The sequence below is a fragment of the Haemorhous mexicanus genome, chromosome 1, assembly GCF_027477595.1.
Source record: "Haemorhous mexicanus isolate bHaeMex1 chromosome 1, bHaeMex1.pri, whole genome shotgun sequence".
Lineage (NCBI taxonomy): Eukaryota > Metazoa > Chordata > Aves > Passeriformes > Fringillidae > Haemorhous > Haemorhous mexicanus.
Window position 1 is genome coordinate 82,718,305 of NC_082341.1, and position 24,646 is coordinate 82,742,950.

The following is a 24,646-nucleotide window of genomic DNA, read 5'->3' on the forward strand; positions in this document are numbered from 1 at the left end:
GTTGGCAGGGGCCTCTGGAGGTCATCTGGTCCAACCACCTGCTTAAGCAAGGCCACCTAGAGGCAGCTGCCTGGGACCACGTCCAGATGGTTTTCTGAATGTCTCCAATGGAGACTCTGCAGCCTCTCTGGGCAACCTGTGCTAGTGTTCAGTCCCCCTCACAAGTGAAGAAACAATTCCTGCTGTTTTACAAAAGTCCTGTGTTTCAGTTATTGCCCATTGCCTCTGGTCCTACATCACCTTCGCTGTTACATTTGGTTGGTAATACAGTGTTGTCAAGTGGCATTTCCTTAGTTTTGTCAAACCCTTAAAAATAAATTCTTCATTCGTATGATTCTTTAAAAAAAATACTATCATGACTTACATAGGCAATACCTATCTTTTAAAACCAGGAAACAAGATTTCCTTCATTTCTTCTGGCAGCCCAATGGCTTACATTGGAACAGATAGCACACCTGCCCTGGGCCTTGCTTAGTCCCTTCTGTGCACTCAGTCTTCTGTCTCAGTTACTTTACAGACTTTATGAACTCCCTCACCTGCTTTAATGACAGGATGGCCGACTCCCTTTTCCACATTATTGCTAATACAGGCCAGGATGCCCCTGGCCTTCTTGGCCACCTGGACACACATTGGATAGTGTTCAGCCACTGTCAAGAAGCACCCCCAGGTCCTTTTTCACTGGGTCGCTTTCCAGCCACTCTTTCCCCAGCCTGTGGCACTGCCTGGGGTTGTTGTGATCCAAGGGCAAGAAGCATTTGGTACCTCAGCCTTTTCCTCATCCCCTGTCACTGTGTTTCTCCCTGCATCCAATAAATGAGATTCTCCTTAGCCTTCTTTTTTTGGTGCTCTTTATAGAAATATTTTTGTTGTCTTTTATAGCAGTAGGCAGATTAAGTTCTAGCTGGACTTTGGCCCTTCTGATTTTCTCCCTGAAACCTCAGAACATCCATGTATTCCTCCTGTGCTCCCTTTTTCTGAAGGGGACGGTAAAACTCTGTTCATTTTTTCCTGAGCTGCAGTTTTGTTCAACCAGGCTGCTGCTTTTCCCCACCAGCTCATCTTTTAACATACAGGGATGACTTGTTCCTCTCAACAACTGGAACAAGCTTTTAAGATTTCCTACTTGAACAATGTCTAGCCTTCCTGGACTTCTTTGCCCTTCAGTACTGTCTCCCAAGGTACTCTGTGAACCAATCTCCCTCACAGACCAGAGTTTGTCCTCTGCAAGTCCAAGGTAGCAGTTCTGCTGAGCCTCCTCCTTTCTTCTCCTTTGACTGTAAGGTGAGGAGCAAGTGCTGCTCTGTTGAGGTCAATATCAGTCTCATGAAACTCTAGCATTCCTTGGCTGGTTCTTTCTAGTGCCTCTCCTTTCTGTTCCATGTTTGATCATACTCAGCAGGGAATGAGGTGCTCTTTGGTCAGACTACTGAATGTCCCTGTCTTTGATCCCTAGTATACAGGTACAATGCCCATGTGAATGGTGTTTATGGGTCATTGGCCTGATCTCTTGAGATAGGCTAGATGCTATCTCAGTCTTTGTTCCTTAGACAAGCTGCTGCATTTATTTTGTTAATTCCATGCAAGGGAAATCTGACTCTCATAGGAGCAAGAGCTCCATTAAGTAAATTATTAGATAAGGAAACTGAAAACATAAAAGAGACCATTTTAGACACAAGGTCAGTGCAGCTGCTTCAAAGAGTAGTATGAGAAAGAGTTTCAAGCTCCTTACCATCCAGACTCTTGAAGATAATGAGTAATTATTTTTTAAAGCAGCAGACATCTAGGTTATCAATCTTCTCTTATCAGGCAAGGACATATTGTGGGTTCCTTGCCAGGCTTTTCTGATGACTCTAGTTATTTATGTATTAACCCTTTGAAGTTTCATCAGGCTGTTCCAGGAGAAAGTTTTTTTGGATTACAGTGAAAAGGCTTACCTTCTTTTTCTCCAAAATAGTAGTATTATGAATCTTTATGTGATAGGATGCAGAAGGCCGCTTATAATATATGTGATCAACAAAATCAATTTTTTAAATAACCAATGCTTTATTCTCTCAGGAATTCCAATGCTTTGTTCTGTCAGGTTTTCTTACCTGGGTAGAAACACCATAAATGAGGCAGCATCAATTGTTAAATACATTGCACTGTATAAGTACATAAATTGTTAATACATTGGAGATGTGTTGGCTCTAGAGGACAGAAGACAAAATTGAAGAGACAGGACAATATTTAAAAAGCAAGACTTGCTGCTGCAAACACTTGTATCACAGACATCAGGCCATCTGTATATGGAATGGGAGCACAGTAGTTCATAGTGCCTTCATGTTCAAGGTAATCCCTTACTGTAAGCAGTTTTCTTCCCGTGAGATGTGTCACTTTTGTCCCAAATCTTTTCTTTTTTAATTATGTTGGTTACAGTGTTTGGAATACTGATAGTGCAAGTTCTCAGATCATTTTAGAAACAAAATACCTACTTGTACTGCAGAACCAAGAATGATGAGGTTCAAGGGCAGTTCCTTACCAGTTTTGTGTTCCTGTTTAAGGTAACTTCTGTTAACACTGTTTTATTTTTGTCTGGTTTATTTACTTAACTTTGTATCTTTACCCACTGGATTTTTTTTCCTTTATCTTTAAGCTTGACTGAGGTTGTGGAGCAAGCATAAAAAATATAGAGAACTTGCAGAAAGATATAGAGAACTTGCTGGTAGTATACGAGATAGGATCGTTTCTGAGAATAGTACATCGCAGTCAGGGAGCAGAAAGTCCTTGGGAAGTCTCTTTCTGCTCTCTTCAGAAACTGCAGAGAGTTAACCAAGATTTCAGGGCTTTGCTCTCTGTCAGGTCATGTGACTTCTTAGGGATCCCAATAGAGTTATTTGAGTAAAGTAGATCTGTAATTTTTGAATATAAAAATATTTTCCTTTTTTCTGATAGGTATATTACATTGAGTCTGATCAGACAGAGAGGAACATTAATCCTTAATTACTCATTGATCCGTGATTATTCAACCTGCAGTTCTCTTTCATGGTCTGCTATTTTACTACTGTTAGCATGGACTCTTACTAAGCCTTTCCTAACAGACCTCAAGTCTCTCTAATCTTCCTGGTACTCTAGTTTGCTGAGTAATTTAGTTTGCTTTGGCATGCCTGCTGCCCTGATTTAGCTTTCATGTTGTAGTTTACATCTCAGTAGTTCCCTTTAGTATTCAGTAACTCAGTAGTCTTTGGGTCACAGTGTTGAACTGTACCAGTACAATCCAAATTCTAGTCAAAGCTGAAGTATGGGATGAAATATTCTGCAGATACTTTGGGAGCACTGATGTCAATGGCAGGAAAGTGAATCTGTTCAAAATGTCAAGTGTATACAGTTGTTGGTATTTCTTGCATTTCTTGGGGGCGGGGGGTAATTTTGGTACTTTTCTTCTTTCTCATTTTATGATGGAAATTTCTTCATTGTTCAGTTTGGTCTCCTGTGCTGCTGCTTCATAGGGAAATAAAGAAAACCATATAAAACACCAAAAAGAGTTAAGTGAATAAGTGCTTTTAAATTTTTCTAAAAAATGTAAATTAGTTTTATCTAGAGTAATTACTCTTTTCTTGAGTTTCAGCCTAATATAATCTTAAATCCCTAGAGGCATTCACTTGTACAGACAGTATCTGACAAACAAAAAAATAATTTGCATGTTTACTCTATTTTTCTACCTAATTACTGTGATGAAAATAAAAAGGAAGCTACTAATGAAGGCGGGCATAGAGCACTACTGTGTACCTTCAAAGTGACGTGTAGTGGTTATGCCCCCCAAATTCCACTATTGGTAAAGTGTATTCATGCACAGACTTCGGCTCCTGTGCTTGTCTCTGATAATTTAGCTTCAATCTGATGCAACAACAATGATTTTTTTTTTTTTTTATTTTCTAGCTGCTTGTTCTCGCTAAAGTGTTTGCTGTTCCCACAGGAACGCTTTTGCTTTACAAACTGAACAGCTATTCGATCGTTGACACTGCCACTGATTTGTGCAGTAACAGGATGATTAAGTGTATTAGCAGCGTGCCTCATTTACTTACTGATAGGCAACAAACCCTTTGTCTCTTTTTTATGATTTTTCATCTCTTCTCTTTTATACTTCACTGAGCTCATATTAGCAAGTGACCCACAATGTGGAAATGCAGGCACCGCAGGATGGCTGTAGGCAAACGGAAGGATCATCAGTGTACACAAGGCTGAATCAATTTCTCCATTCTCTGCAAGAATGAAATAGCCTTTTGAGGCACCTCCATTTGAGCTCTCCTGAAATCCGCACAGCGCAGCATAATTGCTTGCAGAGACTTGTCCTAATTGGCAGCTTAAGGAAAGAGGACCAGACAGTTCATACCACTTTCCACATGGAAAGTTCTCCAGAGACCCTTGAAACAATTAAAAGCGTTTCTCTCTTTCTGCCTAAGGTTCATGACTTGAAACAGCAGATTAAATGATAGCAAATCACACATTGAGGAGTCTGTGAACTTTTCCCAAAGTGGATGACGTCCCCTGGAAAAAGACAGCTTGGGAAGGAGTACACAGGAGAGAGGAGAGGTTTTGTACATAACTTTTCTGTAGTACTCCACCCATTGTTTTATATGTATGTGTGCATATGTGCATCTGTGAAACATTATATCTGCATCTTTCCCCTGTGAAAGCTTTGGAGCTCTATTTTTCAGTTGTAATCAAATTAATTGGTTCATTACAGATCCTGAAGGTTTGCATGTTTTTTATTTAGTAAGGAGGTTTATATTTTCTCTTTTTTTTTTCATACTGAATTATTTCAGTATTTCTCCTATAATGTCTCCTACTCTCCCTAGGCTTAAAAGCAAAACATTTCCTAATTTGTTCCTCTTAAACTTTTGGGTTAAAATGGATGATGAAAGTGCTACGTCCCAAGGAGTCTGTTGTAAACCTGGCTTTATGAAACAAGTATTTATGTTTTCTCTTGGTAGGTGGCTAGAAAAAAAAATCAAAGGAAAACTGTTTACTGAGGTTTTAGTATGGAGGTTTTTAAAATATACTGAATAATCTAAAGGATTCTTTTTGATTCTCCTTGGTATTGAATAGACATAGATAAGGGGTTTTTTCACTCAAAACAAACACCCCCACTGTTTCCCCATGTAGCCCATTCTGGAGATGCTACATCTCTGATGTACTTCTGCAATGAACAGCAGCATCTTTCAGAATACTCTCAGCTAGCCTGAACTCTCACCTCAACCAGACAGGCTCACTTCTTTTCTCAAAATATTCTCACTGCTATCTTGAACTCTTATGCTGGCAGTCACCTTGTAATCACAGCAGACACAACAGATGCTTCCCCTGGGAGAGATGTACAAAATACAGGATTTTTTAAGTGCAAGGAGGTATTGCTCATTTCCCAGTTGCAGGTTAGAATGAATCTAACTGGCAGGTAAATACATATTTACTAAGCCAGGAAGGTTAGAAATACCCATTTGTTGTTTCCATAGCATCCTTTATATTTAATATCCCATTAAAATTGATGTATAGGAAAGAAACTTTTTCACAAAATACTTCCTGTTAAACTTATATATCCTTAAGATCTGGTTTTGTTTTTTATCTGGTGATCATCCTACACACTGGTTCTTGAGAAGAGACTGGAGGAGAGAGCATAGAATAAGATCAACGAAGAGTTCTGCTATCACTTATCTCCCCTACGCTGTTTGCTTTGCAGCACAAAATGTCAGCACATTCATGTTTTAGACACATTATTGTGCTCAGGGATGCTGAGAACCCCTTGTCCAACTTAACTGACTAGATAGCTTAACATAACTGTTACCACTTTCCTCTTCAGCAAAGTCCAGCCAACAGGCTTTTGTTATACATAGTTACTACAGAGGAAAATCAATAAGAAAACACTCTTTGAATTCTGGTTTGTTTTCCTTTTTCCCAATTTCCCCTGAATCATATCACCTGGAATGAATTAGCACTACAGACATTGCAGCACTGTGGTTCTTGTCTATCTACTGTTATTATCATAAATATATAATCTGGTTTTTGCTATTCAGGGCATATATCTTATATAAACAGATGCTTTTAAAGTGAGCTCTTTGACTGTGGAAAGTAGAGGCTGTATGCAGGGATTAAGCATGGTCTGCTTACAGTAAATGTGCTAAACTTTTTTTTTTTTTTCTCTGCCTGGCTATGGAGTAATGCTATTGCAATGTAATTATTCTTTACAGTGGGATGTCTGTGTCAAAAGAGAAGAGCCATCTAAAACAGAATATCCTAGGACTTATCATCGTAGTTTCTGAAATAATTGAAATATTTCAAAAGCAAAGGTCTTCCAGAACTTGTCTTCACCTTCTAGGTACAATGGCAAGATAAGCATCCATGCCATGGCACTGAAAGGAAGGGGACATTCTGCTTCAATAATTTCCTTTCAACTGTTAGTACAAGAGGCATGAATGTGAACTTTATGAAAATTGCAGAAGAGATCATGAAGAGAAAGGAATGTGTGCTTGTGGATGGCTTGTTTTGAAGTGGGCTATGCTGAGGAAACCTATACATCTGCAGATGTCCAAACAACTTAACTTTGGCAGTACCCATACACTTTAAACCCACAAGGTCACAGCTGGTGTCCTCTTTACATGTTTTGCAACTGCTGGAGATAGCAGCAGAATGGAAAACAGGGTGGTATAGCTGATTTTTCACCCCTTTATTTGCTGAGAACCCCAAGTTGTACAGCTCTGGATGGATTTCCTAATAAATTACAGCACACTGCACAGATCCCTTGTTCACTGGCATGATAATCTTTAGAGCTCTTGAAGAGTTTTTTAGAAGTAAACAACTCCATTCATCATTTCTGCTGTCAGATGAAAAGGATGTTTACATGAGAACATACTGCTTGCTTTGATACAAAGACAAGGCCGTGCCAGTGGTGTCATGACCAGCTGTCAAGTGGGAGATGCCTTCAGGCTTCTCTGATAGAATCAGCCACTGGGTTTATCCTGCAGCCATGTGATACCTGCATCCAGGCACAGCACAGGCACACACTGCCCTCGGGTCAGCTCTTGAGGGAATGGCTAACACTTCAATGTACAACAGTATTCCAGTTAGGATCACTACAGCTGCCAAAACCAGGCCTGTAGTTATCCTCAGTTTTCCTTCTGAACAAGTTAACAATCACAAGAGAAATGATAATAGTGTTTTCATGTTTGTAGACTGAATAATTCTAATGGTAACAACAAAGAATACTCAGACCTCTTGAACTTGCTTTGTAATACAAATTCATATTTTGTAAAATAAATATTATTAGTTTAGCAGTAAACAAGTATCATTAGATGTTGCAAACGCTGGTGAAAAGTAAGTTGTCTGCAGACTTGGGCCATAAAAATGTAACCAGGTGTTCTGGGAGAGAAGTCAATTCATCATTTAATTTCTCTGTCACCATAAGAAAAAAAAAGAGTGCTGATTGCCAAATCAAGTGGTTGCCTGGCATCATCAATGCAGTTATTTCCACTCCTTTGAATTTTGCATCCAGATGCTTCTGTTAGCCCTTACTCTGTTGTGAGCTCAGGTGCCTCACTGCCTGTGGTGGATTGCTCACTTTGTCCCCCCTCTCTCTCTCTCCCGTGTGTTCGCAGTGGTCAGTGTACATCCGCGCTGCCGTCCGCAAGGAGAAAGGATTGCCCATTCTGGTGGAGCTGCTCCGGATAGACAATGACCGGGTGGTATGTGCAGTTGCTACAGCTTTACGAAACATGGCCTTAGATGTCAGAAATAAAGAGTTAATAGGTATGTTCTTTCCAAACAATCTATATATATATATATATACTGTGGGTTTGGGGATGTTTTTTTTCCAGTTTGCAGCAGAATGAGCACAATGAAAATTATTCTCACATTTCTAGAACAATTTCTTTAATTCTTTCTCTAGTGTGTCGTATTCAGATTTTATGTGACAGCTTGCTAGTATATATCAAGGAATTGTTAAATTAATTAAACATCATGCAATGTTTCTTGATCTCTCAGGCTGTAATCTCTGCAAGAAAAGCAATGGCTTTGTTCTGCTTTAGCATTTCATTCTTAGGCTGGCAGTAGCACTTGCATCTTCCAGAGCAAGGATGTAAGCAGAGCAGCACCCCCTCCTGCTCCTCAGATTACCTATTGCAAGTAACTTTGGAGTCATGAAGTAACAAGTCATAAAAATTTTAAGGTTACAGGAATTTACTGGGCAGATCAGTAGCTCCAGCAAGAGAACTGGGAGACTCTTGCTTCACACACAAATAGACTGTTAAGGAAAAGGACAATAATTTATGTAAATCATTATTGCAGCTGAATTGTGATCATAAAGGAAGCACACATCTGGGGGTTTTATTTTGTTCAGGCTTTTGGTGGGGTTCTTTAGCTGAAATTCATCCAAACACTGTTGGTCATTGAGCATTTATTTTCATGTTCTGTCTTTGAAAAATAACTACTTCCTTGATTTTTAACTATTTCAACAATCATAACCAAATTATTTCTACTTCTGTACATTAAGAGCATATTTTCTGTTAATTTTTCCTAACTTGTTGATTTGTTATCATTACAGCATATTTCTTCTCTGCTTTTAATTACAGAATTATGTAGATAGATACTATGATCATAATGTTTATTATTTGCATCCAGTGCTATCTTAGGGTTAATGCTTCTTTACAGCAGTACTCTGCAAGTTGTTAAGATAAGGCAATCTCTCCTCTCATATTGGGAGGGGTGTTTTATTGTACTAATGTTCCCGGATCTGCAAATTTCATTTAGGAATGTAACACTATACATTTAAAATTGAGCTGTTTTACTCTGGTGTGCCATTCAAAATACTAGTAAAATTATGGATAGTAAATTTGCACAACCTCAACGTTTTAGTATTTTATGAAATTCTTAAATAACACATCATAAAAGCAAAGATAAATTTAAAAAATGTGGGAAGAATCTATTGAATATAATAACCTAATATATTTATTTATGTAGCCAGCTAATAATAGCTGTAGAGTGCTGCTCTGCTTTATGTTATTTGTAGGGTTATTCTGAGAAACTGTACTTCATAATTGCAATAGTAATTTGCTGCAGCTTAAAAACAGTCCAGACATGCCATTATGACAGGGGAGTTATGATTATAATTCTTGGACCATTTCAGCTGTGATCTTTGTATGTTCATTTCTTTGGCTTTCATCACTGAACTTCAAAGAAACAGTAATAGCGGTCATTACTGCTCTTGTTCTCGAGTATTTCTTAGCAAATAGGGCCTATCATAGAGCTGATTTTTAGAAATGCTGAACATCAGCAGTGGTCAAGGATTTCAACTCGTGTTGTAGTTCATGCATTTTTGTGATATGGCACATCCTTGTATTATATATGTATTGCAGGATGCCTTAGCTGTTGTTATGCAAAGGAAGCCTCAAAAGGAGCTTGTGCTTTATCAGGGTAGTTCCTCAGGCATCCTTCTGCCTAGGCAAAATCAACATGGTATTAATCTTTTCTCTTTATGACTTTTGTTGGTGCATAAGGTTCTTGTGCTGACACACTCTGCCTGACAAGCTGGAATTTTCCCCATAAAATAACCTTTCCTAAAGGATAATTTTCCAACTGTATACATAGTAAAGTTACATAGCTAGAATTGAGTTGGTTGGGAGGGGGTTCAATGCCTTTATAAAGCTTTCTTTTCAGTGGTGGTGGTGTTCCATTCCTGACTGACATTTTTTTACTGAAATGTGCCAGAGAATGATATATTTAATCCTTCTGCTGCCAAGCAGCCCATAAATCAGTATTGAGGAACGTGGAAAATATATTAGAAAGCTTGCTAAAATCCAGGCTCACCTGTACTACACTACAAAACAAACAAAAAGACCCTTTTCTCAATGGCCTGAAGTTCCATACTAGACTTCATTGAATTGACCAGTCTGTTTTGTTTTTCACACAGATCTATCAACTATGATGTTATATTGCTAAAGCTTGGTGAGAGGCTTCTCTTATAATTTATCTGAGCCATCCCCATAGCAACATTTTCTCTATTTATATTGAGGTCTTCTTCCTGGGTTTCATTTCAGGCATGTTCCATGTCTTCAAAAGGACCTGCTCTTTTCTCCTTCTTCGTTGCTTTTGCATTGTGCCGTGTGTCCCTTGGCTGAGACAGCAGATATAGTCATCCTTCTCCTTCCCAAAATTAAACTGCACTCAAAGACATGGTAAATTTGGCCTGCTTAGTACTGGAATAGATAATGCAACACGCACTTTTTTATTCTAGAACACACTGCCCAGGTGCATTCCTGGTCACAGGTTAGACAGCATTAATTTTCACTTGACTTCCAGGACCCTTGTTTGCATAAAGTAATACACAGTCTTTGTTGTTCCCAGGAGAGCACCCAAGGGAAAGGTTTCTCAGCCTTTTCTCTCTCCCAGTTGAGGGAAGGATCCACTACTGATATTGCCTGTTTTGTCTTCCTTGGTTTCAGTGATCTAGGCTGCACAGCATCCCTGTGTCCCTCTGGTACCACATTTTTCCACTTCTGTTCATGTGCTCTGCATTTTGGAAGGCTTCTTTTCCTTCCTTGAAGCAGGTTCTGTCTCTCCTAAATTCATGATTCCATTAGCTTCTCCCCCCAGCCCCAGTAGCTGTCACTGAGTTGACAAAAATCACTTTTATTTGCTTTTGACTGTTCACTTAGGCAGAAGAAAATCACTTTTATCCCAGAGGTCTTCTAAAAGCTATGTTGACCTTTGTACAGCTATGTCATTCCTATGTTCTTCCCCTCTTCTTCATCTGTCTCTTTCTCTCAAAAAAAAAAGGTGAGTAAGGGAAAGTAGAATAACAAACCCAGCATTCTGTGTTCCCCAGAGCTATACTGGCACCTTAGTTTGAGGATATGACATTATTCTCTTTCTGCTGGGAATGCAGTTTTTAACTTGAGGATTACCTGCAGACCTCTTGCTTCTGGCAGTGCCAGTCAGGCCAGCACCTCACACCAAAGTTGTCCTACTGTCTTCCCTACACTGAGTGCACCTACAAACTTCCATTCTCTAAAGCCACGTTTTGTTGGCATGGTATCAGAAATTGGTAACTCAGTGCAGTTTCTTTTAATTAGAGGAAGCTTGGATCAGCTGGATGGGGCAGAAAAGCTTGAAAGTAAACCCATCTCCTGTAAACAGCATCTTTGCAGGATGAACTGCTTCCTTGCAGTCTGCCCCAGCAACTTTCAATGGCTTTCTGGTTCAACACCCTCCATACATTCCTCTGGACTTTTAGGGAACTTTCTGTGGCTTACCTGAGCCTGCACTGTACACTTGTGTCCTTAGGAGTCTCCCAGCCAGCACTGGTGCAGCAGCCTCCCTTCTCTACCCACTCTGCATGTGAGAAGGTTTCCAAATCAGGGTTCCCCATTCAGTCCTGGGAAACAAGCCAGCTTCATCCTTCTTTTATCTGAAAGACGACAGCATCTTGCTCTCTGCTGCTGTCCATGACCTCTTTGCCAGAAGAGATTATGCATTGTACAGGTAATTGAAAAATTATGTCACTTGTTATTCTACCTAAACAAGCCGGTACAGACTATCCCTGTCTGAAATTTTTGAAGGATGTCTATCCCCAAAATTTGCATTTTCCTTGTTCTTGTGTATGCACGGCATTTACCTTGTGTTTTAAATGGCAGTTACTATGGTATTTTAAAGTGCAGTAAGTGGTATTTCAAGCAAGTTACACTGATTTTTCTAGCTGCCCCAGATGAGAAATCTGTCACTCTTCATGCACTGCAAAATATGTACAATATAGGATTTTTTCTCTTGAAGGAAAATTTGGAATTTGCATTAGAACTGTTCAGTGGTAAGTCCACAGAGTACAGGCTTTGGAGAGAAAGCAAAGCTGGAGGTAAAATGTATAAAACTTCAATGCACAGTTTTGTGCTTCAAGTCTTCTGTCACTTTCATTTTATCCTGACAGTGGTTTCTAATGCTATTCTGAGTCAGCGTTGATTAAGAGGAATATTGTACTAGTAATTGAAAAGAACCATTCTTTCTCTTGGCCTCTTGGTCTGCACTTTTGCAGTTAAATTAAAGATTTCTTTTTTTTTTTTCCTTTTTTAGAGACTGGTAGTATTTTAGTCCCTTGAAAAAAAGGAGGACAGTTCCACTTAAAATTTTTGTTGACTTCTTGTACTATGTAGAAAAGAAGTCCTTGCATATCTACACCCTTAAAATGTTTAGAGAATCCAGGTGTCTGTTCAGGGCTCTAGATTCTGTGGAGTTTGATGGGATAAGTTGAAGTGTTATAATAATTAAAACTTTATTGTTGTGGCTGTCATTGTAAAAGCTTGATTCAGATAAGTAAAGTTAGTGGTACGATTTCTTCTGCCTTCACAAGGTTTTGAATTAGGTTTCAAAACAGAGCCTGTAGCAGGGGTCATTTTTAAATAATGGTTCCTGAGTTGGGGACAGTGTGTCAGTACTGAATTATCCTCTTCATTGTTCATCTGTCAGTAATGCAGTTATACATGCAAAATTCAACAATAGCACATCAATTAAATTATTACCTAATGGGTGCTGGAAACTGCTTATTTTTGCTAGGTGTCTATAAGTTCACTGTCTGTGATAAGATACCTGTATTGGATGCCCTTATAGGTGACTGAGAGACTCACAGAAAGTGACTTATTTTGTCTAAAATGTAAGAGGACAGAAGTTACCCAGTATTTCCATATCACTATTGTTTAGTGATGAAAACCACCTAAGAAGTGTGTAAATTGTCAGTGCGTGTCTTCTGATCTCATAGCAGTGTGAGTCTGTGTGGGTGCCTGGTGTTTCTTTCAAAGTTTTATTGCTAAACTTCAGGATGAAGTTCATGCATTGACTGAATGATGTATCAGAAGTTCACAACTCCAATGAATCGTTAGATTTGCAGAATAATTCATGTTGGAAGGAGCTTCACAGGGTCACCTTGCCTAGCTTTGCACTCAAAGAAAGGTCAGATATGTTATTTCAAAGTGTGATATCAATGTTTGGAAAGACTGCTTTTTAGCTATTAGGCTGAATATGGATCAGAATCAAATATTTGCATTCTCAGAGCAGAACACAGCTCTTCTGGTACATTAACAGCTCCATGGGGTCCTCCTATCTTAGAGCATGGTTGCATTTTGGTTTAGAATTAGTAATAAATCCAAGTGAAAAGAGTTTCCAGTTTTGTAGTTACAAGAACAACAGCTAAGTCCTAGTAATGTACATTGATAAGGAATGTGGGGATGTGTTGGGAGATGATTAAATCAAAAATATAGCTTTCATCCCCCTTAAGAGGGCTTACGTGCAGCTTTCTCTTTTTTTTTAGATGTGAGCATTTCTGAATTTCTCACACACGCATCTACTGACAGTGAGAGACGCTGAATTTTTTAATTGAATTTTTAATTGACATATAAAGTATCATAGTCACTGGAATGTTAAATTGACATAAATTTGCAATGCAGAAGATTCCAGAAAGCACTAATCAGGCATTTGTTCCGAAGGTGAAGACATAATATATCCTGCAATTTTTAAATTTGTGTCAATTTTTATTGTACTTCATTTTTTGTGTTTGATAGTTGAGCTGGGCAAAACAATAAACAGATACCTGAATGAGAACAGGCTGTCATCAAGAAGTTGAAAAAGTTGATTTACAATATGGAACATATCATCATGCATTAATAACTGGTGCTCCTTACTCTTCATCAGTGAAGAGAAAGATGCTGTTTAAGTTAGTAAAAGAGTAAATAAACTATGATGTTTTATAACACCTGTACAGCAACATCTGAACTCTCTTTTTTTCAGTCTTGTATTAATAAGTTCGCTGAGAATTTAACCTGATAAATGTTTAAATGATAAGTACTTTTTCCATTGTGGTGTAAAAGCCTTGTGTCAAGGAGATGTTGACTTTTCATGTGCCTTAGCCACTTGCATGTTGCTTTTTGCTCTGTGTTTCTTCAAATATATTTGTGACAAGCAGACTTGGTAATTACAGAGGTTAGAAAAGATTTTCAATCTCAGTCATTTCTTTTTAAAAAACACTCTCACATGAAGAGATTTAGGAGGAAAACTAGCATTGGTAAAACTGAATTCTTTTTTTAGTGTCAAATTCCAGATCAAGCACTTTCAGAATTCTATCAACTCTTCTACATCTGAACTTTGCTATTGCCTAAGTACACCTGTCTGGATTTGGAGGGATTTTTCTCTTCCATGAAATATCTGAAAAAAATGGTGTTTCAAATAGTCATCTGGGCTTCTGAGCAGTAGAAAGAAAATGGCACCTCTAGGTGTTCATCCCACTTATCTCTATCATGTAAAATGTTTGATCTTACAGTCCAATGGGTCCTGTGCGAGAACCTAGAGAAGTGGCCAGAGACTGAGTTCCCAACTTTTGTGTAACTGAAGATAGGGAAGTAGTATCCCATCAGAAGTTGTTCTTGTAATATAGACTAAGCACTGTCCTGCTCCCCTTTAATTAGGTCAACAGACTTGGCAAGGGCAATTAGTAAAAAAGCTCTACAATTTTTCATTGTCACCCGCATGCAGATTCAAATCTAGGATAATGGGGGATACTACTTCCACAGATCTGTTTTCCCTTGTGATGCCAAGTCAGAGAATCATTTCTTCTCTGACATAGGAAGGTCAAGATGCTTCACAGATCGTAACCACAACCCAGCCATAGGTCAGCTGTTCCTCCTAGTAGAATAAACTGTGGGGAAATGCCTGTAAAATGCCTGTATTCCTATTTTAAGTGCTGTAATCAAGAGAATCATCTTCAGTATTGCACCATGATAGCTTCTCTAGATGATGATGGTAATATTAAATGATGCCATATAGTGCTTTAAGGTTTATAAACCTCTTTATTATAGGTTTTATCATTTTGTATTCATTCGGTATTACTTAAGATTGAATTCTGAATGCAGGTCATAAAAGTTGCAAAATCTGGTAGAGATGGCCCAGGAAAGCCTAGATTAATTGTGACTGCCAAAAACACCACCACCTCCAGAAACAGCTGAGGGATGTGCCTTTTCACTTCACTGATGTGCATTTCACACATAAGAAAGTGCCCTGACGTGCACCTTGTATTTTGTTTGAGATAAACATTTATTTCTGTTCTCCTGCACAAGGTAGCAAGCAATTAAATTGTAACTGCATCTGCTTTTCTCACTCAGAAGATTGACATTTCAAACAATTTAATATTAATTTTCATCTCTGTTTCTCAGTATGTTCGTGCTGAGAAGTGCTACTTACCTTTTCAAAATTTGGAGTTCTGATCTAAAAGGTGTGTATAATTTACTCACATGAAATATACAAAGGTAGAAATGCAAATTTCAGAAACTGCCAAATATTTTAAAAGCACTTTTAAATCCATGAGAATGGGAAAGCAATTTTGAAAATCCAAGTTTTGTGACAGCCTTACAGTAACAGATAAGTGTATCAAAACATGTTTCCAGCCTACTCTGTATGAACTTCAATTGATGAAACAGCGAGCTAGTTTTGTTCTCTGTAAGATTCAAAATAGTGTTTTCCCCTGAAATACATATCACCTTAAGTGACTTTTAAATGATAGAAGTGACATATATGGCATTTTTTTACTAAAAGCACTTTTGTTTGAGGAAATTCAAATTCCCATTCATGACACGTCAGTGCAAGAGAGTAGAACGTGGCAGGAATTAGCATTTGTTCAAGGAATGTTGTTTTCTTCTCACATGTGAAGGCACTGAGAATGGGTCTGGGGCACTGGAGTTTCAAAAGATGTTGAAGGTGGATCTGAGGAATTTAACTAGTAATAAAAGGAAGGATGAATGTGTTTTGATTAAATTCAAACTTCCTAGAGATGGCTGCCAGTCATATTAACAGTAATTTTCTCTGTGCATCTACATCCTTGCACTCTCGAAATTAGTGCAGTTGTTCCTGCAAAATCTCATACAATCCTAGTTCCCAAGTTAGATGCTGACAGCTGAAGTGGGCAGCACACAATGTCCTTCTCACCTCATGTGGCTTTTAAGAGATACTTCCACTTCTATTTTAGTGTCCCCAAAGTTGTTTTCTTCGTGTTTTAGAGTGCTTAAAAAGGAAAAAAAACAAAACCCGACCACAACTCACAAAAGTGACACTGCTAGAAAATTCTGATTGCAGGGACCTAAGCTATGTCCTTGCATGGGAGGACTAATTGTAGGGTAACACAGAAGTAAAATACCTGCAAATATGCAACCCATAAGTTTGTCATCATCTGTTAGATTAAAAAATGCACCATAGAAAGTCTCATTTTCGCTGGATAAAAATGTGACTGTCGGGGTTTAGAAATGGTATCCCTTAATTTAGTGCTCCCACTAAAGTGAAAAACCACAAGCTGCTTCCCTGTCCCCATCCCCTCCAGTGAGAGACAAATGGCAGACATACCAAGCTGAGATAAGAACAATTTACTGGAAACCACAATGAGATAAGAAGACAAAGAGTAACAGGAACAGCAACAAAGTTGATAAGAAAAAGATACAAAATTGATACAAAAAGAGGCTGTCTTACAGGCAGAAATTGCTCTCCAACCAGGACAGTGAACAAAGCAGTAGACAGACTGTCCATGTCCATGCTTTCTTTTTCCCTCAGGCTTCCCACACAGCTCCAGGCTCTGCCCCATCACAGCTACTGCAGAAAATAACTCTGTCCTTGACTGAAACTCGGACAACAGCAAAGGTAGAAGATACCAGAGAGTTAGTGTTCCAAGAATGCAGGATTAGCAAAGATTGTGAATGCCTGGGTTCTTACAACTGGCATTTTAGCTAAATCTCAGTGCAGTAAATTTGAATTTAGTTATTCTTTCTATTCCTGACCATTAGGTGCTTACACAATATTCTGGTTCGTAGCACTTGCCCAGTATGGGCAGAAGGTGATGGTAGTTCTTTGTTGGGTTATTTGCACTCTGTGCCAAAATACCTGTGAACATGTGTTGATTTAGTCTTTGATGGATATAAAAAAGGCAGTCAGTCATACTTGTTGGCTTCTGCATGCCATCTTCAGAGGCTGTTGTTTTCTGACAGTTTAATTTGTCTTCATTAAGTACTTCGATGTAGGATTTTTTCTCTTGTAAGAGCCAAGTCATACCCTGGTTGTTTCCATCATTTATTATGGGTTTTAGTGTTAAAGGCCCTTGTTTCAGGTAGCACTAGTAAAACTTCAAATATCCTCTTAATTACAGAAAGCAGAATGATGGTCTTTTGCTGCAGCCTTTGCAAATGAATGCTTGTGTTTCCTATGAATATTATACCTTTATGCTCATGTAGTACCTCTCAAAAAGCACTGCCTGGGCCTGGCTGGTAGCACTCTCTATATCTTAGGTTTCTGGTCATTTATGGGCTCTTATTTTTTATTGGTTAAATAAGTCTTAGAAGAAATCCACTTCCACCTCTACTTAACAAGCAGTATTTTACAAAATCAAAATCTGCTGTTTCATGCTTGTAACTGGTGGGATTGAACAGCAGCAGTTTTGTAATACACGGTTACAAAATATTGAAAGGGTAACAAATTCTCATCATCTGAGATAAGTAAGGGAATAATCAATTTGCTGAGGGGCCTTATTATCATAATTCCATAAGGTAAGACTGTGATTCTTCTACTTAATATCTCGATGGGCTCAATTAAACAAAAGTAAAGAAATGTAGTTTTGCTCCCAAGGAAAGCCTAGAGAGCCGTCAGAATCAGCTTCAAAGCCCCATTGATCTCTCCATGGCATCTCTATAAAATTACTTGAAATCTGGTATTACTGATACAATCTTCAGTGTTACTATGTTTTCTATTTTCCTTTTGCTTTTTCTTGTGGCTGTGTTATGCAAGAGGTTGTGTGAACTTGAAAAAGAGTCAATTACTACCCCCTAGAGTTAGCAATTTTATATATGTATAGTGTATGATGTTTTATAATGATAGATTGGACTTCAGGAATTAACCTAAGAAAATATTAAGATGCATTAATGCTTAAATCCATGTTTTTTGTATAGATGTGTAATCTGAGTAGTGCAGTTGGAAAGACCAGGTTAAGACAAAAGAAAACAGCATATTGTTAGCACTTTAAAATTGAAGGCCTTTATTGTTTAAAAAAATGAACTGAATAATTGATACAATTGCTCCAATATTCCAGAATGAAGATTTTAAGCAAACATAATCAGAGACACCTTTAGAGAGATAGTTTTGAGAATTGTCAGTAGATTGACAAGCCCTACCTTACAAAAAGAAATGGAAATAAAACCTACCTTGTTGCTGATGTTTCATAAACTTTTATCAATATGCAGGGAAGGAAACAACAACGAATTTCAAAATTGCTTCTTTGTGGTCTCAGCTGTTAAGTAATTGCTAACAGTCTGGGATACATTTACTATGAAATTCCTTTGGTCACTAGATGATACTGTGCCAGTTTACTTCCTTTAGTCCATATAAGCCTAGAAAATTAAGTTTACTGGGTAACTTTGGAAAATACACTTTAAAAATAAAGTAACTTTTGCAGGTTGTAGGGAAGGCTTCAGTCTGCAAATGCAATAAAGACAAAATTTGGTATTACTGGATCTGTCTGGCTTGGCTGGAACATCTTGAGGTCAAACTGGTCCAGTAACAGAAGATTGCTTCGAACTTTATCCAGCAGATGAGATGGAGATTCCTCAACCTCCCTGGGCAACCTGTTGTGTTGTTTGACCACCACCATAGAGAACTTAGTCCTCCTTCTATCAGTTTCCTGTATTCCAGCATGTCTTTTGCTTCTTTTTCTTAGACTGTGGAACTCTTTAAGACGATCCTGACCCCATCTTCTCCACACCATTCCATTAAGTAGAAGTGAACAATAGCAAGATTTCTCCATAACCTTCCTTTAAGGCTCAGCTGATGCAATTCTTGTCTGCCATGTGTTCCAGTCCCCCTGTGTCTTTGTGATGCTCCACTGAACTTGTTCCAGTATTTTGCAATGCCTTTTTGTACTGGGCAGGGAAAAAAAAAATCTGCACGTGACACTCTAGGTGTAGTGTAGATGCAGAACTATTTGAGTGAGATGAAGAATTATATTTTTGTTGGGTTGGCTAGACTCCATGTACTAAAGCCCAGGATGTCATTGGCCTTCTGCGCTGCAAGGGCACATTCTGGGCTTGTGCTCAGCTTGTCTATCAGCACTTCTAGGTTTCAGAGGTTTTTTTCTTTAAAACTTGCTTTCTAACCAGTTGGCACCCATCTGTGTGCTGCTACAGGGTCTTATTTAATCTTGAGTGCATTTGCCTTTGTTGAACTTTGAGTTGATGTTCAGCTGTCCATCTGAATAGCGGTCCTGCCCTCCAGTGTATTGACTACTCCTCCCAACATCACACTGTCCACAGTCTTTCTTTCTGTCCTGTCTTTCGGGCTGTTAATCAAGATGTGAAACAGTCTTGCCCCCAGTACCACCACCTACGGGGCACCTCTAAGTAACCGTCTGCCAGCTGGGTTTCATACTGGCAATGAAGCCCTTTTGTCCAGCCACTTTTCTGCCCACCATATCATCTACTTATCTGGTCAAAATCTCAGTAAGGACACTATATGGAGTAAGGGGAAACTGGCACATTTGCTGTTTCAAGCAACATAGAGTAAGGTCTGTAATTCCTAAATTAGAAGTGGATAAATGCAATTTAAATGTCTTTAACCTCAGTGACATCATTGCAGATACTTAAGTTACTTCAGGACAAGGTTCACCAAATTTTAAACCACAGTTTCAGTGTGACAGTGTATAAGCTTCAGGGAATAACCATCTTATTGTGGAATTAGGGCCATAATAGGATAATTGTAACTAAATTCACTTAAACACAGAAGTTTGCTTTATTTAACAGAGGGAATTGTAATAGTAACTCCATTTGTTGCATTTTTAGTAAGGCACTGTACTTGCAGATTTTAAAAAGGAAATACTATGGAATGCCATAGAATATCCTGAGTTAAAAGAGTCCTGCAAGGATCATCAAGTCCAACTCCTGGCCCTGAACAGGATGAACCCCATGAGACACCATGTGCCTGAGAGCATTGTCCAAATGCTTTTTGAACTGTCAGGCTTGGCGCTGTGACCACTTCCCTGGGGGGCTTATTCCAGTGCCCAACCATCCTCTGGGTGAAAAACTTTTTCCTAACATTTAAGTTTGTCTTTGGAATTAAATACTTTCAAATCAGTGGAAATAAATGTAATTTCTCTAGTTTTTAACAGAGATGTCTATTATTAAACTAACCACATGTATACTAATAGATTCTGATTTGATACATAATTTAATTGTGTAGCAATAACATGAATTTTAAATTATTTCAGAGTTGGATGCCAATTAATTCACTTTGATCCTTTGAAAATATTGTACTTAAGTATATTTAATAGAAATAAATTCAGAAATATATTTAATAGAAATAAATTAAGTATATTTAATAGAAATAAATTCATGTTAAATATATTCTATAATACAGTTCATTTTTTAATAGTGGAATTTCTTTTCACTCAGAAAATTATAGGTTCTCAACTGATTGAGTTAGCATATTTAAGAAACTACAGTTCCCTAACCTAACCCATGGTAATTCACCGTGACCCAGTTGGTGACACAATATCCTCCTGCTTCTAGGCTCTATTCAGCCCCTCATTAGCATGTCACATCTACATTGAATCAGCACTGCCTGACTAATCTGTCAAAATGAACTGGGGGAGCAAAAGGATTACTGTTTCCTTTTACAGACAAATTTTGTTAAACACAACAAATTCAAATGAGTCAGATGAGCAGCCGACCTGAGATGTGAAACACTCTGACTTGCCTCAGTAGCGCTTATGAGGCTCAAAATTATTCATTTTCACACTTGCATACTGGAGGTCTGCCCACAGCCTGAAAGATGTTTTATTTTGTTAGAATCCAGCCACCATGAAGCCTATGTTAATATTATTGCACTACTGTAAACTGTTGCTTTACTAAAAACCTGCCCTCCCCCTTCTTCCCTCCCTCCCTCCTTCCGTCCCTCCCAAAACAAAATGAAACAAAACAAAACAACCAGTTTTGGGAATTCCTTCATGTCTTACTGGAAAATTAGAATAGCAAAACAGAGAAGCTGTGTTCCTTGGACAGACAAAAGCAGGGTCCTTTGGAATATAATGGTATCAGATAGGCTGGCAAGCTGGCATGTATAATTTCTCTACATTGGTATTAAATCTTCAGCAGCTAAAGGTGTTATCCTCTGCTGTACAATTCTGTACCACAATGTCTAAATCAAGCCTCAAAGAAAAGGCCATGTCTCCTTCTCTCTTGTGAGCCACTAACAATCTGAAATACCAAGTACATCACAAGCAAAGCCTTTGAGACAGGGTGTTCTGAGGGTGGATTTTTGTGCATTATCCTCTGTAGTTAAATCCATTCTTCTGCCTTGGGATTGAATATGTATATGCCTTATACTGAAAAGCTCAGCTTCTTCCTAGGGAGACTGAAATTCATCTTGTTCAGTTGTAGCCCTGTTCGAGCATCTTTCATTCACTGGGACTTTTCTGATAAGCTGTGCTCAGCTTACAGAAACTTCAAAGCTGAGGCAAAGTTATTAAAAGAGAAAGAAAAGAACTACACCTCTAGTTCAATCTTCAAACAATACAAAAATCGATTAAGAGTCAGAGATTAGCTTCACTGTAACCCTTCCCACATTCTCATGAAAATTAAATGTCTCTTTCCTTTGCCATTTTATTCTAAAATCTACTTAAAACTTAAGAGATCAGTAACTATTAGTCTGGCAATATTCATAACAAGCAGCACTTTAGAGCTCTGTGGCTAGAGATTAGTTGTAGAGTTGCCACAAAGTAAACAAAGTAAGAGAATGAAATTATTTACAAAGCAAATACTAAAAACCTCACATTGAAGCTGGAAGAATTCATTTGCTTCAGTCATTCCTGAGGAGAAAAACACTAAGTCTTAAGTGGCTTCTTGAGTTGGACATTGGCCTATCTTGCCTTGGTTTCTGTAACTGTGAGTGAATAATCATGTGTGGCTTTGTCATTGTGAGAGACAATTAGTGTGCAGAAAATGTCTAGACATCACTCACTAAAATAAATTCTAAAAAGCACATCGTTATTACAAAATGATGGAAGTACTTCCAGAAGCAGTGGTACTAATTTGAAAGTTAGGATGGCATGGGCTCTTTAACCACTCCTGGGGCACAGCCTGGATTACATTGCAGTGGGAACGCAGGAGAAAGCATCCAAGGTGAGCTGTTCACCCACTAATCTTCCTGGAAAGAGCAGTGCTTTTGAGTATTGACCCATCAATGGTGTGCATGACTCTTTCAGGATGGGTGAGCCAGAGTAGGCACTTGGCCATCTGGCTATGGCAGCAGCTGACCCAAGAGCCAAGTCACCTGAAGGCTGTGAACAAAGATAAAGAATATTCCCTGGATTATGAAGAGGAGTGGAGGAAGATAAGATGTCTCAGCATTTTGCTTTGCCTGATTCTGAAAGAAAGGGAGCAGACAAAAACAAACAAGAAAAGAAGGACGATGGTCAAATGTACTCAAGGAACTGTGCAATTAGAAAATTTAGGGAAAATATTCTGAGACCTCGATCTGGGGATTCATATTGTGAATCTGCCATTTTTCATCTCGGTTTTTGCCTTGGATCTCTTTTTTTCCCCTTCTTCCAGATACCAGGAAGTTAAGCAGTTCATTCCTTTTGCAAGATCAGATTATCATCCAAGTATTGCACTCATTCACAAGCTAAAAGGGTACTTCATCTAAGGAGTATATTTACAGGGCCCTGAACCACAGAGCCTTCAAGCAAAAGTCTCAAGCCATTATGATCCTGAAGAAGATACAGAGTGTTATCAAAAGCTGATATCATATTTTGACTGCAGGAATTTTGAAAATAAGCTCTGTGTGCAGGTTCCTGCCAGCCATCATTCTGAACCCACTAAACCAATTCATTTGCAGAATCAGCTGAGATTCCCCAGTTATTCTGTAGGGAAATAACTGATGCTGAATCAGTTGATAGGTGTGTCAGTAAAAAGCACTATGAGCCAATCCATCAAGCTACAGCTCCACCTTCCACTCTTTCAACATACAGAATACACAACCTCAGTCAATTGATAGTCCTGTCCTTTCTCTCCCAGCGTATTACAAGCCTCCACTTTCTGAAGTTAACTCTGTGCCTGACCCTCCTCCACCTCAGAATAAGCCAGCAATTTTCAGATCCTCTAGAGAGGACATGGTGCGGTTCACTTCTTATCCTCAGAAAAGCTTCCCTGACAAAGGCCCTGGTAAAGGAACAGATGAAGAAAACACTCACTCCTTCTTACAACTGCTTTACAATAAAACCTTACTAGTGCTGCAAGGCCCTTTAAGCACAAGTTTGGAAATCCTAAAACCCAAACACAATCTCTTGACAAATGAAGTTCAAGATAAATCACAGTCACCATCAAAATCTCTCAATTCTCACCAAGCCGATTCCCACTAAGCTGTTTCAAAAGCACACGGCTTATTGCATCTTCCCAAGTTTGACAGTGGAATGGCTACAATACCTTCAGTGAACAGGTTCAGCAATCCTAAGTATCAACCCAATAATGTTAATGCTGTTCCTAAAGCCATTCCTATAAGCCCTTCAGCACTCAAGGATGAGAAGGAAGACCACAGACACACTGTTGCAGCCACAGCAAGAGGTGTATTTAACAGCTGTGGTGGTGTGTTCAGCTCCATAGGGTCTGGAGGTTGTATTTTTGTACCACATGATATATTCCAAATGGACTAGAGCAAGAAATCTGTTTCAAAGTCTGCAAAAAACAACCCTTCCACTCTTGGTCAAAGAAAAAAGTAAAAATGCTTCTTAGCCCCTCAGTAATCTCAGGGCCTCATGGATCAACATTCTTGAAATCAGTGGTACTGTGATGTACTGTGACCCTAAAACCTATCAGAACAAGTCCCTTCCTGGAAGGGAAGGGGATAGTGTGGGGATCCAGACTATCTCATTGAAGGAAACTGTTTCTCAGTCCTAATTGACCCTTTATAAATAAGAAGTTAGCTCAGTGAATAAAAAATGGGAAACTGAGATGGACCTCACATATTAGGCGAACTCTACTTGAAGGCCAGTAAGAGCAGCTTGCAAGCATAAATTCATAAACAATAAAATTTACCATATGAACCAGTTCTTTCTTCCCATTTTGGACACTTGACTTGCAATTTTCTTTGTTCCAGTTCTTTAAGTAGATCATATGAAAACCTCATCCTAAACATGGAGTGGGACCATATGTCCAGGGACTCAGCTTTTTCTGCTGTCTCTTGGTGACCTGCTGTCTCCAGTAGCAGCCTCCTCTGCCATGTATGTTGTGCGTGAAGACACTGAGTAAGAATGGTGCCACTGCAGTGCATTACCATAAAGAGCACAGCTTTGTTCCTTGTTTGCTGGTTGAAGGGGTTCAGTAGCTGAATACCTAGTTAAAGCTGAGATGGCAGTCAGTTCAGCCTGTCTTCCTAGCTACTCTTGTTGCTTTCATTTGGACTCATTCTGGTTGGTCCCTGTGTTTCCTGGTCTGCCATTCAGACTAGTTGTGGTATTTCTCCATAAGCTGTGCACAGAGGAACACATCATCTGTATGTTCTGCCAGGAATAGTTGTTAATACACTCCTGAATAGCTGTCTTTGTCACAGCAACCCAACTTGTAACACATGC

The 24,646-nt window shown here is 38.8% G+C and overlaps 1 protein-coding gene across 2 annotated transcripts in view; it reads left to right on the forward strand.

Moving 5' to 3' along the window:
* CTNND2 (catenin delta 2) overlaps positions 1 to 24,646 on the forward strand; it is a 638,318-nt gene that overhangs the window by 561,650 nt on the left and 52,022 nt on the right. For both annotated transcript variants that reach the window (XM_059854664.1, XM_059854675.1), the window contains exon 16: positions 7,623 to 7,773. In XM_059854664.1, the coding sequence (XP_059710647.1) occupies positions 7,623 to 7,773 (151 nt within the window). The remainder of the gene's footprint in view (positions 1 to 7,622; positions 7,774 to 24,646) is intronic.